General features: G+C 30.8%; 2 protein-coding genes and 1 non-coding gene across 6 annotated transcripts; 2 read left to right on the top strand and 1 right to left on the bottom strand.

Annotated features, from left to right (window-relative positions):
- The first annotated feature begins 1,843 nt into the window (after window positions 1–1,843).
- LOC149878906 (uncharacterized) lies at window positions 1,844–8,856 on the top strand. 4 transcript variants are annotated; one of them, XM_090071787.1, is made up of 3 exons: window positions 1,844–1,964; window positions 7,249–7,392; window positions 7,475–8,856. In XM_090071787.1, the coding sequence occupies exons 2-3, from the start codon at window positions 7,284–7,286 to the stop codon at window positions 8,536–8,538; spliced, it is 1,173 nt and encodes a 390-aa protein (XP_089927913.1). In that variant the 5' UTR covers window positions 1,844–1,964; window positions 7,249–7,283; the 3' UTR covers window positions 8,539–8,856. The 4 variants fall into 4 exon arrangements, with proteins under 4 accessions (XP_089927913.1, XP_089927914.1, XP_089927915.1 ...); XM_090071788.1 differs by lacking the exon at window positions 1,844–1,964 and adding an exon at window positions 2,768–2,898; XM_090071789.1 differs by lacking the exon at window positions 1,844–1,964 and having other exon boundaries at window positions 7,053–7,392; window positions 7,478–8,856.
- On the top strand, window positions 5,979–6,049 carry Trnag-gcc (transfer RNA glycine (anticodon GCC)). Its single transcript has one exon. It is a non-coding gene; the product is annotated as a tRNA-Gly (tRNA).
- A 4,787-nt stretch (window positions 8,857–13,643) lies between the features above and the next one.
- On the bottom strand, window positions 13,644–15,004 carry LOC149878905 (uncharacterized). Its single transcript, XM_090072138.1, has 2 exons — window positions 14,351–15,004; window positions 13,644–14,004 (listed from the first exon to the last, which is right to left on the bottom strand). The coding sequence occupies exons 1-2, from the start codon at window positions 14,768–14,770 to the stop codon at window positions 13,648–13,650; spliced, it is 777 nt and encodes a 258-aa protein (XP_089928264.1). The 5' UTR covers window positions 14,771–15,004; the 3' UTR covers window positions 13,644–13,647.
- Between the last annotated feature and the right edge of the window lie 268 nt (window positions 15,005–15,272).

The raw sequence follows: 15,272 nt of genomic DNA, 5'->3' as shown, positions 1-15,272 counted from the left end.
CATTTTATGGTTTTATCAAATGTTCCGCAATTTAATTATGCTATATTATAATCTAAAAAGTTGTTGTTTGTAACAGTAATTATATGTGTGTGGATACAAAAGTTGTACCGCACAAACTTGTTTACAGATTTACAAAATATTGGATCAGCACATGGTGAGGCTAATTCTATTTTCTCCGCTGTATAAGAAACTTACGTAGAAACTGAACGGGGTTTATTTCTAATCGCACATTAACAAAATTTTTCAGGAGGCATAAAAACTGTTTCAAGTTTGCATTAGTCTAGTTAGGAAGTGTTTTGTTTTTTTCAACGTATTTATTGTTTTTTGCCTTATGAGTTTCTGTAAAGAGATGAAGAACCGAATTATACATACTTCTGTATACTAAACTCAATCTTAACATTGATCCTGAATTTGTACGGAAGTATCTGAAGGTGCTCGGAATATCCAAAAAGTTAAAAATATTTTTCATTTATTTTTTTAAATTCATGTCATTTTAAATTATTCGGAAACATCTATATTATTTTATAGCATCTACTGGACTTAGAAGCTATAAACAAACTTATAATGTAACAATTATAAATTTTTTTTGCATAACTTAACCAGGAGGAACATGCCCGGCCTTATGTAGTTGTACGTCCGAGGCCAATAGCAAGATTGCCCCCAAAAAACTTTAGGTCATTTTTAGCTGATTTTTTTTCAAAATTGGAAAATCTTAATCATAATGTTTAGTCGTTTTGATATTTTTATTTAGATTTTATTTACTTTACACAACAACAACAGAATACTTACGATTGCTTATAATTTGCTCGCTGCAACCTAAAAAATGACTCATCCAGGGAAAAAATTTTAAAATTTGAAAGAAAATCAAACAGTTACAATATTTAAATCTGAAAAACAAAAAAAAAAAAAAATACTAAAGAAAAATAATGAAACAAGTTTAAACATATTTATATTTAGTCAAAAATTCTTTTTCAGACTTTCTTCAATCAAAAATTTATATAAGAGAAATTTTATGAGCTTTAATATTTGAAAATTTTCAGAATATATCAGTAAAGCATGCATCTTTTACAATCGAAATTAAAACGAAAAGTTAAACTATTCAAGTGTTTTCGGTTGTTGAACGTAAAGTTTTTGGTAATTTCAATTTTGATAAGATTCATTCATCAAGTGCAACAGTAGCTGGAATAGTCAATAAGATTCGTAACGCCACTCACACATCGTATCAACCAATTTATCTAAAAACATTTAACCCAGGTGATGGCTCTAAGCCGTGGGCCTACTGGCTTTGTCCTAAGATTGGTCCTGTCTGGTTTTATGTTTAATATAATAAAATGTTATATTCATTCAATATTCGAAAATTTTTTTATGCATTCGATACCCAAATTAGAATATCGAAAATTTTACATAAACACTACTAAAAACAAAAATGTTTTCTTTTGGTCAAATTTTTAATTTAATTTTTAATGCAAATGTTTAAAAAAAGAAACAATTTTTTCACCAGTTAGTTAAAATTATTAGTGAATAAATGACTTTTTAGTCTGAAAGAAAATATCTTAGAATCTTCTGTAAAAAATATCAAATATTTTTTACAGAGATATACCACGAATAAATCACTTTTTGGAGTTTTTTTTAACAGCCTCTTAAAAAAGATATTGCTCAATGTAAACTGTGCCCAATACAAATAAGCACCAAACAAAGTCGCACGATATGAATGTTTGCGTTAGAGGTTGTCATTGAACGGTTTTTTTTTCTTTTAATATTTCTCATGAGACAACATTACAAACAAAACAGATGCACTAATTTTTGCTCTTCTTTTTCATACTGGATGTAAAACGATTTCAGTTAAAGATAATGCAGTAAATATGCTTTCTGGAATGAAAAAAGCTGCAATGATTGGAGAAAATATTTCATGCTTAGCTTATTCGCTTCATCTTATCATTACTGATACTTCAAAGAAGTTGAAGGTAATATTTTTTATACCATTTTAAACATAGTTTTTAAAAACCTAAGCTAATAAATACATGTGCTAAAGAGTATCTTGCCTGTTTGTTTTTTTTTTAAATCTAAACTTTTGGACTAAATGAATGAGAAAAAGATATTTTGAAAGCATGATGATTTGGAGGGCGCCTACAGCGGATTCCGCCTCTTAATTAGTGGTTGACACCAAAATTTTTTATAAAGGCAGAATGTTTTAGAGGCTGCCGCCAATTGGGAGGCAGAAGCCACAGGAGACGGTCTCCAAAAACTTTGCCTCAAAAATATCCTTTGATGATGGTCGCGAGTGGCTCTCGCCTCCCGATTGGTAGCGGTGGCCTCCAAAACATTTTGCCTCCAAAAAAAAAATTCTAACGGTGGCCGGCAATTGGGAGACGGAAGCAACTGGAGGTGGAAGTCAGAACGTTCTACGAGAAAAAAATATTTTGGGAGGCGGCCACCAATTGCTACGAAAGAGAAGTGGAGGTGAGAAGATTTCTGCCGTTAATCAGTTTTGGCTGAAACAAAATAATAGTAGGTTTGTGAGGTTTCCCAAATTTTTTTTTGGAATCTTATAACTTTGTATGTTTGTATATAAAGATTATTTTAAATAAGATTTTTTTTCAAACGAATGATCGTGAAGTTTTTACTTAACAACTATTTCTACTTAATGGAAATACAAAACCCCGATGTTTAATATCAACCACAGATGTTTAGTTTTTGTTATAAACAAAAAGTTAAAATTTGTTCTCAAAATTGAACTTTAGTTAAAAACAACAGTTTTTAAAGAAAAATATTTTAATATTGATATTTTAACAGTACGGTTCAACCTAACATTCTAGGTTTAATTGTTCTGGAGTTTTTGGGCTTCTCCCGAAAAGCTTTACTTCTGTTACCTGTCCAATGAATAATCTAGTAGAAGAGGTATGAATTCTTAATTTACTGGATTTTTTGCAGGAATCTGTCATCTAATCTTTGCCAATAATAACAACGCTTCAAAACCTGAAGTTTCAACAAAACTTAGTTTAAAATGTGCAGAATTTTTTAGGCATTCTTTGAAGTATACCATTATTCTTTAACAAAATGACTACCATGAAATGGCTGCATCTAAGTGTTCAGCTTTGCAGGTCAGCATTTTGCTTCTGTTTTTTTTAAATTCTTCTTAAAAAGATGGTTTACAACCCCCAAAAGAAAAGAAAATTTCATTCACGGGATCAAATCTAGAATAAGCTAAGAGTCTTTAGTCATGATCAAAAAAGAGTTGATCACATTATTAAACTCCTTGGCTTTGCTTTTGTTTAATCCAACAGCAACAAACCTGTTGTCTTCTTGAGACTCCTCTGGTGGAAAGTTAAGATCGCATGAAACTTTAAACTTAGATTGCTTGTGTTGATCAAATCCAAGAGTCCTTAATGTAGGATTCTGGGACTACTTTTGCAATTAAAATTGTTCATTAGCGCTTGACTCTTATATCAGGAGTTGCTGACTAATAATGCGACTTGTTATTTACATAGTTTTAATGTTTTTTTCCAGCTGTACAGAAGTGAACCTCGACCGATGATTGTTAGACGTTTTGTGCATCATTTATGCATTGAATGAGGATCTTGAGGTTGATGAATATATATCACTCGTTTCTTTTTGTTTGTCTTTGACTAAATGCTTTTTATTAAGCTTTAGTTTTTCAACCGTGCAAATCAACACAAAAGCACAGTTCGGAGATTTTTTAGAAGGTGTTTAATATAGATTGAATCAAAAATAAACAACTCAGGCAATAAAATATATTTCTCACACCTTGATATCGTTTTTCGAATAGCTTTCGGTAGCTATGACAAACTCCTCTTGGAACCTCTTCGTATTTGAAATCCAAGCGATTTTTCACAAATTTGTGTATTCTTTCAACAACCATTTATATAAGTTCTCTTTTACATAATTGGTAGCAATTATAAGCACAGAAACCACACAGCTTTTCCATTTTTAAATGTTAACATTAAAAAAATTTTCTTGATTTGATATTTGTTGAATATTAATAATTACCTTTTCATCACTTCCTAAACATTATATTATACTTTTCGATTTTACGAAATTTATGTTACTTCTACTTTGTTATTACCCCAAGTGTTTTATTACTTCATAAATAAAAAAAATATGCTTACAAAACTAATATAGCCAATTAAATTCTTTTTGTGTTTTACACTGCAATAAGTTAAACATTAAAATAATGCATCATAATCTGAAAAACCCGATTTTTCAAATTTAAGAGTCAACAAAAAAGTCGAAAAGGGAGAGTTGACTTTAACTTTTTATTCTTGTAAACCTAAAACAATTTGTAAAAAGTTATAGAACAAATAGTAAGTAATTGCAAAACTATTGGAGGATGGTAGTTTTAGATTGTTCTTGCTTTTTTCTACCATTTTTATTTTTATCATTTTTATTTCTACCATTTACGAAAATTTGTGGTTTTAAATCTGTTTTTAGTTTTTCTGTAGCATATCTAGTTTTGTGATTACTAGCATGCCTAAAACATGTAAAAATCATCCGGACACATTTTACTATGTGAACGGATCATTTACAGCTTTGGGACAACGATGTAAAATTAAGAATGTCATAATGAAAATCTTTGAATTCAGCCATCAGACCTTTTCCACATAATGCGTCAATGCCTGTTCCAGTCCCTCCATTTGATGCACTTCAGTCTTTTGAAGATGAAGCTGAATTTAATACTTTTACTGGCAATAGTGATCAGGATTCTACAGATTTGGACTACACCCCTGGTTCTAATGTAGAACTGGAAATCTTTACCCAAGATGAGTTCAATGATTTGGTTAGAGACTTATTCTTGTCAAAAGAAAAAGCCGACCCTTTAGCATCTAGACTCAAGAAAAAACAACTACTTGGAACAGGCGTAAAGTTGTGTCATTATCTAAGTTTTTCGTTGTTGATGGCCTATTGCGTTATTGCACTAACATCAATGGACTTTTTGGAGATTTATTGCAGTCCCACATAGCTCCTGAATGGCTCTATTTATTGACTTTTTAAAGCGGGTTTTGAAAGCTGTGTTATTACATAATGGCAATCAAAGACCTAGCGTACCAATTGTATATTCCGTTCATTTAAGTGAAACACATGAAAACATGAGAATATTACTCGAAGCAACTAATTACAAACTCATCAATGGAATATCTGTGGTTGTTTAAAAGTCATTTGAATTTTAATGGGCATGCAATCAGGGTTCACAAAATTCAGTTGTCTCCTGTGTCTGTGGGACACGCGTGCTACTGCAGAACATTATGTCAAACGTGACTATTATCAAAGGGATGAGTGTAAAAAAATTGTGTCCGATATATTTCTTTGGTCGAACCTTAGAAAATTCTCTTACCACCTCTCCATATTAAGCTTGGCTTAATGAAGAACTTTATGAAAGCAATAGGAAAGACTAACTCTGAAGGATTTCAGTACCTGGTAAATAAATTTCCAAAAATCACCGCAGCAAACTGAACGAGGGAATCTTTGTTGAGGCGAGAATTCGTGAAGTATTGCAGGACAAAATCTTCATAGATTCTCTCAATGTTGAAGAAGATGTTTGGTAGACTTTCATGCATTTGTCAGAACTTTCTGGGCAATCGCAAATCTCCCTCTATAGAGTTGGCATTCAGAATTTGCTAGACGCCTTTCAGAAAATGAGATGTCGCACGTCTTTGAAATTGTTACTTTTACGTTTGCATCTTGACTTCTTGCCTGATAATCTTGGAACTGTAAGTGATGAGCAAGATGAATGATTTCACCGAGACATTCAACTAATGGTACCAAGGTATTTAGAATGAAATCATAATAGCTGATTACTGTTGGATGTTAATCAAAATGAACCAGATAAATTGCATAAAAGAAAATTGTATTCACAGCAATTTTAATGTTTCATTTTTGTTTATTTTTGTTCGATATACCCCTGTTTGTTAAAGTGATGTCTTTCATGTAACTTAAAATATTTATATTTTTTTAAACATCAAGCATTGTTGGTTCAGTGGTAGAATTCTCGCCTGCCACGCGGGAGACCGGGGTTCGATTCCCCGACAATGCACATTGTTTTTAACAAAATACATTTAATTTTACTTTAGCTTAAACATTTAAGTAAAATCTTTTATTATTATAAATTGTGTTTTTGTATAAAACATTCAATATGGTGTTTTATTTCTGGCTAGGGTAGGAAGCCCTATTTGCCTCACGTAAGACCGTCATTGGTTGTCAAACATAAAAAATTACTTTGCTTCAAATTTAATCACACGTTTTGTAACTTCATCTACTGCTTTCTGGGGGATATTGTTCAACTTGAGATCTAAACAATCTTTATCTCACGGTACGAAATGATGTGGCTTTCATTAAAACTTTTTTTTTTATAAACACTGCCAACTTAAACAGTTTTCACGTTTAAATTGTTTATAAATTTTATCTCAGTGTAAGTAAAATATAAATAATAAGTTATCTATTTATATTTTTCAAGTTAAAAATTAATTTCATGCTTAAAATATAATTTTTTTCTGCAATTTAAATTATTTCATTTTATTTTTAGCAACTTTCTCGAGCTAATAAAGTAAAATCCAGTCTACTTTCATACTAGTTAGAAAACGACTTCTATCAGAAAAAACTCTATAATCAGTCTATTCTACCATTCTATTACAGCAGTTTAATTTAAACGTTTCCTAAACGCTCACTGCAGTAGGGCGTTTGTAACATATCTTTCTAATCAATATATACATTTACAGGAGGAACTCTCTTCAAATAGCTAAATTTAACTTTATAAATGATTCAATAATTTCTTAGTACTCGCTTTTTTTTTTCTTTTTTTTTTTGTTGCGCAGAAAATGTTTCGGTCAAAGTTTTTGCTTTTTATCCTCAAAAACAGAGAATTAAAGAAATTGAAAATTCATTCGAAATTAAAAATATTTTTAATCGTTAAGAAAACATTAGTTTTAAATATTCACCATCGAGCAGTTTAAAATTTTGGGTGAAGTATTAAATACCTATTTTATAAAAGCAAGAAAAGGTATTTAGATATTTAAGCATAAATATTAATTAAAGACGTAAACAAACGTAGGTTGATGACATTATAATCGTTTTCGGTGAAATTTTATTTCTCAGAAGTTTTTCTCATTCATGTTGCTAATGAACTCTCATTGTTAAATAATTAAGGGCGAATTTCTTATGCTGCTTTCGTTACAACGATTTATTTTTAAACGCAGTGTAAAATATAAGAATTTTATTTTTGCTTTTTGTTAAAAGATGAGAATTTTGATTAAATGAAGTAAAGAAATCCAATGTCATCTCAAAAGTGGGTCTCGAGTATATCCGTAAAAGAAAGACGCCTTTCTACGCAAAGAAATTACAGCATTCGAAAATTCTCTCAAGTTCAAGTAAAATTTGAAGGTAAAATTTTTAAAAGTCGTAGCAAAAAGTCTCAAGTCAGTGAAGTCTTTTAGCGATTGTTCATTTATTTCGTTTTTTCTAGAAGAGCAGAGAGATCTCGAACCTTGGAGAATATTTGCAAAACAACTTGTCGAAGCTGGTAATGCTGATAAAGAACTAGAAAGAAGACAAGAAGAAGAAGAATTGAAAAAAAAGCAAAAGCAAGACGAAATAAACTCCTACGTAAAAAACGTTATTGACAAAAATAATTTTTATTTTAAAGATCCGTTACCTTCAAAAAAAATTTACAAAGAACGAGAAATTTTACAGAAGCAAAAAATAAACAAAGAAAAAAACCGAAGTGAGTCGAACGCAAAAGACTCCGGGGAGTCAAATGCTGTAAGAACAACCTTTGCAAAAGAAGTTAAAGGAATCGATATATTAAGTCAAACTAACCAACAAATTGTAAACAAGCAGGATAATAATAGTTTAATAGTTGCTAATAACTTAAGAAACAAAGAAATCAGCAAAAACTTACAAAACACAGAAAACCCCGAAAAATCAGGAAGCAAAGAAAACTACGAAAAGGACGGTGGCAAGAAAAATCATAAAAATTATCCGGAGATCAAGCCAGTTAATAGTAATAAAAAATATAGTACTGAAATTTTGATAGAAAACAATTTAAAAACATCGACAACTATAGTTATAAACTCTAAAGTACCTCAAATTAGTATAGAAACGGTAGACGATGAAAACTACTGTAGACTTGAGAAAGAAAATGGCCAAAAATCAAGTAACTCGTCTAGGAGATCTTCACTTGAAGTACCAACAAAAGTAAATACAAATCTTCACAAAGAAGTTGCTAAATCTAATAGAGAACTTATTTATGACAAGGTGCACAACAAACTCATTAAAGACAGCTTTGATCCTAAAAAGGGAGATACAGATAAAAGTATTGCAGGAAATAAGCGAGCCAAAGATAATAATCAAAATTCAAAGGGTATTCCAGTCATAGAGATTAAACAAGGTTCAGAGAATAAGCGAGTACAGTGTGAAGATGAGTTAGAGGAATTAGTTAATCGACATAAACAACGTGTATCATTAATTTCCTTCATACAACAAGAAGAAGTAAACAAACTCATAAAAGAACTCGATTTCAAACAATAATACAACATCAACTGTATACAAAAAAGAGATAAAAAGTATTATATATATATGTGTGTGTGTGTGTGTGTGTGTGTGTGTGTGTGTGTGTGTTTGCGTGTGTAAGAAAACAAATGTTGGTCTATTGTTAGTATGCATTTAAAAATCTATTTTTGTTTTTGCATTAATGTATTTTTTTCTTGTATATTTGAAAGTAGACTTATTTTTATGCAATTTGAAGATTTTCACTTCCAAACGAAGATAACCACGAGGCGCGCTAATTTGCTCATTGTTAAACTACCATAGATTAAATGAAATTGAAGAATATACATTGAAAATGCACCAAAATTTTATTTAATAGCAATTAGTACTACCACTTTCCAAATTTAAAACTATTCCAACTTAAGCCACAACACACCTTTAGGCCGACAATACAATATATTATGTTATTTAAACTTTAACATTTTCAAAAAAAAGTCAGTAATTGTAGATTGTCTTTTTGAGGCTTTTAAATCCATTTCAATGACACAATTTATGTCTTTAAGAGCCTTCGTCAAATCATCTCCAAAGTTAGAATAAAGACTGCAATTCTCGAGTACAGTGACAGCATGCATCGCTTCGTTCAGGCTTGGTTTTGTAGCATTGTCAGAAACACCAACGCATCCATCATCAGATTCCTCTTCAGTTTCAATAACATCATGCTCAGAAACTTCTGCAATGATGATTTGTTGACAATGCAAACATCTGATGATTTGTTGACAATGCAAACATCGAAATCTATGTCTACTAACTCTTCGGCCGTGAGATTAAAATCTGCATCGAATTTTCTTTTTAACAATTCGAGATCATCTCTTAAGTTTTCCATTACAGTCTCGTCTACATCTAAGCCACAGAAATGGTCGCTATCATCATTTACATGCTTTTCCACTGCTCCTAATGATATTCCTGATTTTTTGAAACAATTTATGAAGGTTTGATCTGGAATGGAATTCCATGCTTTTGTTAGCATAAACACAGCAGTTAAGATGGAAAACTTAAGCATCTTGTTCTCTTTTTCTAAGACATCAATTTGCTTCTTCACTGCAAGTGAGCGATATTTGGCTTTAAGAGATCGGATAACTCCTTGATCCACAGGTTGGGTGATCGAAGTTGTATTCGGTGGAAGAAAGATAAGCTCCACCCAATCAAGTTTCTGCACGTTAGGATAAGCAGAACAATTATCTATAATTAAAACAATCTTCCTTTTCTGAAAACTAAACTTTAGGTCAATTTCTTTAACCCCCTCTTCTTCTGCCGACATCCAACTTTTTGTATGGGGTTTATAGCAGCAAGGAATATTTTTCACACCTTTAAAACATCTAGGAAACTTCGATTTTCCAATTACAAACATTGAAAGTCTTTCTCCTTTAACATTAATTGCGGGAATCCCAGTCAGGCGAACTTTACTATGCTTGTCTCCTACGCACTTTTCATTTTTTAAATGTAAGCTTTTGTCAAGCAAACATTGGTAGAAAAGATCGAATAGAGTTTCGTATTTCAGCTTTAAATTCTTTCTTTACGCAGTCTTTTTAATGCCATGATTTTTTTAAGCAGAAGAAAATAATTCACGCTAATTGTTTAACAAAAATCAAAACGTTCGAAATTTGAAAAAAGAGTTCGATGGTTAACGAGCTTTTTGTATGACAAAAATTTAAAAAGTTCGATTTACAGATAGAACCTTACTGACTGGTCTAAAAAATCCATTCGAATTGTAGAGGTTTTCGAATTATAGAGATTCGAACTAGAGAGCGGACAACCGCGATTTTCGATTATCGATTAATGACCAACCAAATTAAAAAATTAATGATTAATATATTATTTATATATATTTATAAGACTCAAAATTAAAAAGACATATATATATATATATATATATAATTTATTATTATACAGTTGAAATGAAAATTTAACAAAAGATGAAGTTGAAATTAGTTGAAATTTGAAACACTTTTAGAATTAAATATACATCATTTAAATTAGATATATCTTTTGAATCTTACCTCAAGGACTCCTAGAATTAAGATTACCAGAGAATACTAATATATATTTTTAATAGATACTTTAAAATTTCAAGGAGGGAAAAAAACATGGAAGCTTTATTTAAAACACGTAGACAACCTAAAGGTATTTTAGTCTACTGGATTTAAATATTTATACATAAACTATATCATATAGTTTTATTATAGATATTTTATTTTAATAGAATAATATATCTGTAGATATTTTAATTTAGAGCTTAATCTAGAGATTAAAATATCTACAGATATATTAGTCTATTAGATTATAGTAGTATCTAGATACTACTTAAAATATATTTTTATATACTATACATTTATGTAGTTTTTCAACTAGCATTTATAATAAATGCTAATAAATTCGGCTTTGTTTTACTCAAAATATACTTGTACCTTTGATATTTTTCACTTGAATCTCCTTGAAATCTTTTCGCATACGTTTTGCGTTCCATTATTTAACTTTTCAGGTAGACAGAATGATCAACTGTAAGTAATGTATAGTGTAGAAAGACAGAGTAGGCAACTGTAACAAGCAATATTGCAACTTGCACGCTGTTATATAACAGCTACTCAAAAACACAATTACAATGGCGGTTAATAGTTCGCGCAAGCGTGTTAACACTTTTGACGTCCGTAGACGTCCAAATTAAAAATTAAGACGAAGTTCGACTAATTTGGACCTCCAAGGACGTCTAATTTGGTCGCGGAAATCCGGACCAGATTTGTTCGTCTTTGGACGTCCTAGGACGTCAAATGCCCACTGGGATAAGTATAGCTATAAGATTATAACAATGTTAAAATCATATAACTTTTAATATTTATAAGCAATAATTATAGCTATATTTTATAATATAAAGTATAGATATAGAACCAATATAAATTTATATATATAATTTATATTTTAAGACTAAAAACTAGTTTGATTTTTTTTTTTTACATCTTATTTATTCAATACTTACTGTTTTACTTAGTATATAATTTTATCAGAGTTATAAATATTAAATAAACTATTGTTAAAAAATAAATGTAATAATTTTAAGCATATATTTAAACACTAATAAGTTATAATCAGTGAATTTTTTATAAAACAGTCACAATATAAACATCGATCAATCTAAGTCTCATCAAAAGCAGGCATTTCAGTTGAAATGCCTGCTTTTGGTGTTAAAAAGACAGCTTACCAATATCCGAAAGCCAAACTCTAGATTTGTGTTGGCAAAACTATTATGTAGGTATGTGCGTATCTGCGATTTACGGCACCGATTTTAAAGTTAAAATTTTTTCACCGCGTGCTCGAGGTAGGTGTCATAAGAATGGATTTTTCTCGTCTTTTTTTTAGAACTTTATATTGACTTAGATAATATTTTAAAAGTAGAGTGTTTTAAGTTTATTGCAATCTGTTTTTTTTTTGCAGTTACTAACGTTTTTAGTGATTTCATTGCTATTGAAAACGTCATTCCTGTTCTGGAAGTGAATTGACATTGAAGGGATGATGGGTTTTTTTTCTAACTTTTGAATCAATTTTATATATCTATTTTCTATGTACCTGCCAAATTTTATTAAAAAATAATGACACGCTCATATTCTATTTTTGCACGCAGTAAAGGTACCAAATATTCTTCTGTTGGAGAGGTTGTGGGGGGATTCAAGATTATAAACCTTTTGTATATTTGAATTTTTTATTCATTAAAAAATTGTTTTTTTAGAAAAATGAAACTTTATTTAAAATATTGGTGATTTTTTTAAAGTATTCAAAACATGATTTACACACAAAAACACACAAAAAAAACCATATTCTGTTATTAGTTGAATAAAAAATATAACCGAGGCAAAGTAATGCGCTAAAAACTAAACAATGAAGTTCTATTATAAAACCACCATAAGCCGAACGCTAATTTTTTAAGTTAGGTGCAGTTTTCTTAAGCATTCCTTATAATGAATTTTTGTCACTTAAGTGGGCATAACTTTTAGTAGAATCATTAGTTTTTTATGAAATTTTCGCCATCGTTATACTGATTTAAAGCTCTTTACAATGATGTAAGATAATTAAATAGCTGAATAGTTTAAAAATTTTGCACACATACCTATATTATGTATCGCCGTGTGTTTACCGAAGCTGACATGCCGATTTAAAAACGTATCCACAACGAAGCGTTTTGCCGTTTTTCAGCCAACGGCGGTAAGCCAACACAAAATCGAGATAACGGTCCATCATCGGTTAGCCAGCAGCGGCAATCCGCATTAGGCATCATAGTGGGCCAGCAGCGGCATACCGGCAGCGGCTTTACGCATCACGGTCCGCTGAAAGCATGTTTGCTGGGAAGTGTCTATCAATCATATCTTTTCTCTTATGATCTAGTGTAAAGTTACAACTTGTGTAAAAGAGACGGCCATCGTCGGCGTGCAAAGTTCCCTTGGGATACTCTTTTGCGCGCTCGGCACAAGAAACATTCACGGCGTTCTTCAACATAATTAAATGTAAGATGTTTATTGATTGACATGCAACTCGTTTACGAAAAAAATGGTAATTACTAACTGGAAATGACAGATGAGTTGACGTCAAGCAATTACCACTAACAACAAGTAAGAGAATAGAGCGAGTTAATTTAAAAAAAACAACAGAAAATCAAGGTAAATCTGACAAAACAAGGAAAACACGGCAAATGACGAAAAATACGGAAAACACGACTTCCGTGTTTTCCTGTTTTTCGCTTGTCCCTAACTATTACCCTCCAATAAACCTAAAGGTTGAAACTAGACTCTAATTTAGAAACTAACAGCACCCCCAAAAATCTCTGTGTAAATAATAAAAGTTTGAATCTCCTCTAACGATTTCGTAGCATCGCTCCTAACTTCTTAAAGTTGTTTTGGCCCAAAAAAAAACCTATTTTTGGTTTTAAGATTTTATCAAAAAAAAAAAAAGAAAGAAAGAAAGAAAGAAAGATTTGGTAAGAAAGTAACATTCCATATTGCTATAGTACAAAGAAAAAAAGCTGTAATCTTTTCAACCACAAAACCCGATTTAAAGTAAAGACTAAAAAATGAGTTTTAACCCAGAAATAAGCAACCAATAAAGTTACTATTTACAAATACTTGGGACTCGAAAAACTTGGTCACTTGGTGATTTTGGAACAACTGTTATCGACGTCCAAGACACGACCTCATTTTGCTTCATAAGTGCACTTCCATAAAAATGTTTTTGGAAAAGTATCGGTTCTAAAGTTTTGGTTTTCAAATTACTTTTGACAGTCCATTCCCACGAAGTTAAAGATTCACCAAGATGGCGCCTACCTTTACGAAAATACCAAGTTTCTTCCGTTATGTAGTAACTGATTTTTTTACTTCTTATTCGTGTGAAATGGTTAAGTTCATCGAGAAATGCACTGAACTTGTTTAGTGAAGAATTGATGCAGTTTTTAGTAAATGTTCCTTCATACTAAAGTTTAAAATAAGAAAAGATTAACAGCAACTTAACTCACTTAAAACTCTCTTTCAAAAGTAAGAGATATCAATTTACGTTTAAAAACCTCCCATTCTTAGTTTCAATTTGAATTAAAATAGAATTGTTGACCAATTGAAAATGAGAATTGTTGACCAATTAAAAATTTACAAAATCAGAGATTTTAATGAGTATTTAAACAAATTGTATAATTCCAAAAATATTTTTGTAAAGAAAAAATTTGCAAAAAAAAAATTTTGTAAAAATATTTTTTTTTTACAAATGTTTTAAAGATTCATTAACAGTAAAAGAAATAAGAAAAAAGACTGATAAAATGCTTTACCATGTTGAATTTGCCTTTTGTATTGGGAACAATAAGAACAAACTTGCGTGTTGAGCCAACAACATCTTCTTGAAAAAATGTTTTTTTCTTTATGTTTTGTTGAATCGTACCACGAAGATGTTCAACGATTTTTCCTTGCGGAGTCTGAACCGTTCGATAGCCTTTATAATCTAAAATAAATGAGCCAACCATCGGCAGTGGTTTGTAGAACTCTTCACAAGTATTGTTAGTCGGACATTTGTAATCTAAGTAACAGGAACATCGGGTGCCGCTTCGACATTTTTTATACGTCGATTTCCCTTCAAAACAGGTATAATAGCCACTGAGGTTTTCGCTGCAGTATCTTCCTGGAGGACCAAAACGACAGTTAAAGCAGCTGCAAGCACTAAGATAAAGTAGTCCCAATACAATATAATACATTCCACATACAAGTTTTAGTTGATCCGGATGTAGTTAAGTAGGTGTAGACCATCTGTATTTTTAAACTAACAACTATTTATCTGTATAATGCCCAAAGCGTCATCACACGTCATCGCTCGCCAATCTTTATTTAATAACCACTAACTTTCAGACTTGAGATAAAACTCATTAACTGAAAACTTTTTTTGAAAAAAAAGGTAAAAATAAACTCGACAATTAATGAGCTCCTGACATGCTTGGCTATAAATATAAAGTGTGATAATTTCATCCTAATTTTCGATCTTCAAATTGCACAAATCGTTTTGTAATAAACTGTAAAGGAACCGCACTTGTTTTTCCTTTGTCAATATTTGTATTCGATATTTTGAGCCCATTCTCCTAACACGCAACTTCACTAAGTTAATGTTTTTTTATATGCTGATGCTAAGTTAAAGTTTTTCATCAAAAAGTTGTTGAAAGGGTTTATTAAGTTTGCCTCCGTAAAAATAAAAATGGTGGTAAA

The sequence above is a fragment of the Hydra viridissima genome, unplaced genomic scaffold (assembly GCF_058129835.1).
Source record: "Hydra viridissima isolate aposymbiotic clone 2 unplaced genomic scaffold, HvirCarnegie_v1 scaffold_14, whole genome shotgun sequence".
NCBI lineage: Eukaryota > Metazoa > Cnidaria > Hydrozoa > Anthoathecata > Hydridae > Hydra > Hydra viridissima.
Note: the sequence above shows the minus strand (reverse complement) of the source record. Positions and strands in the feature narration are given on the sequence as shown.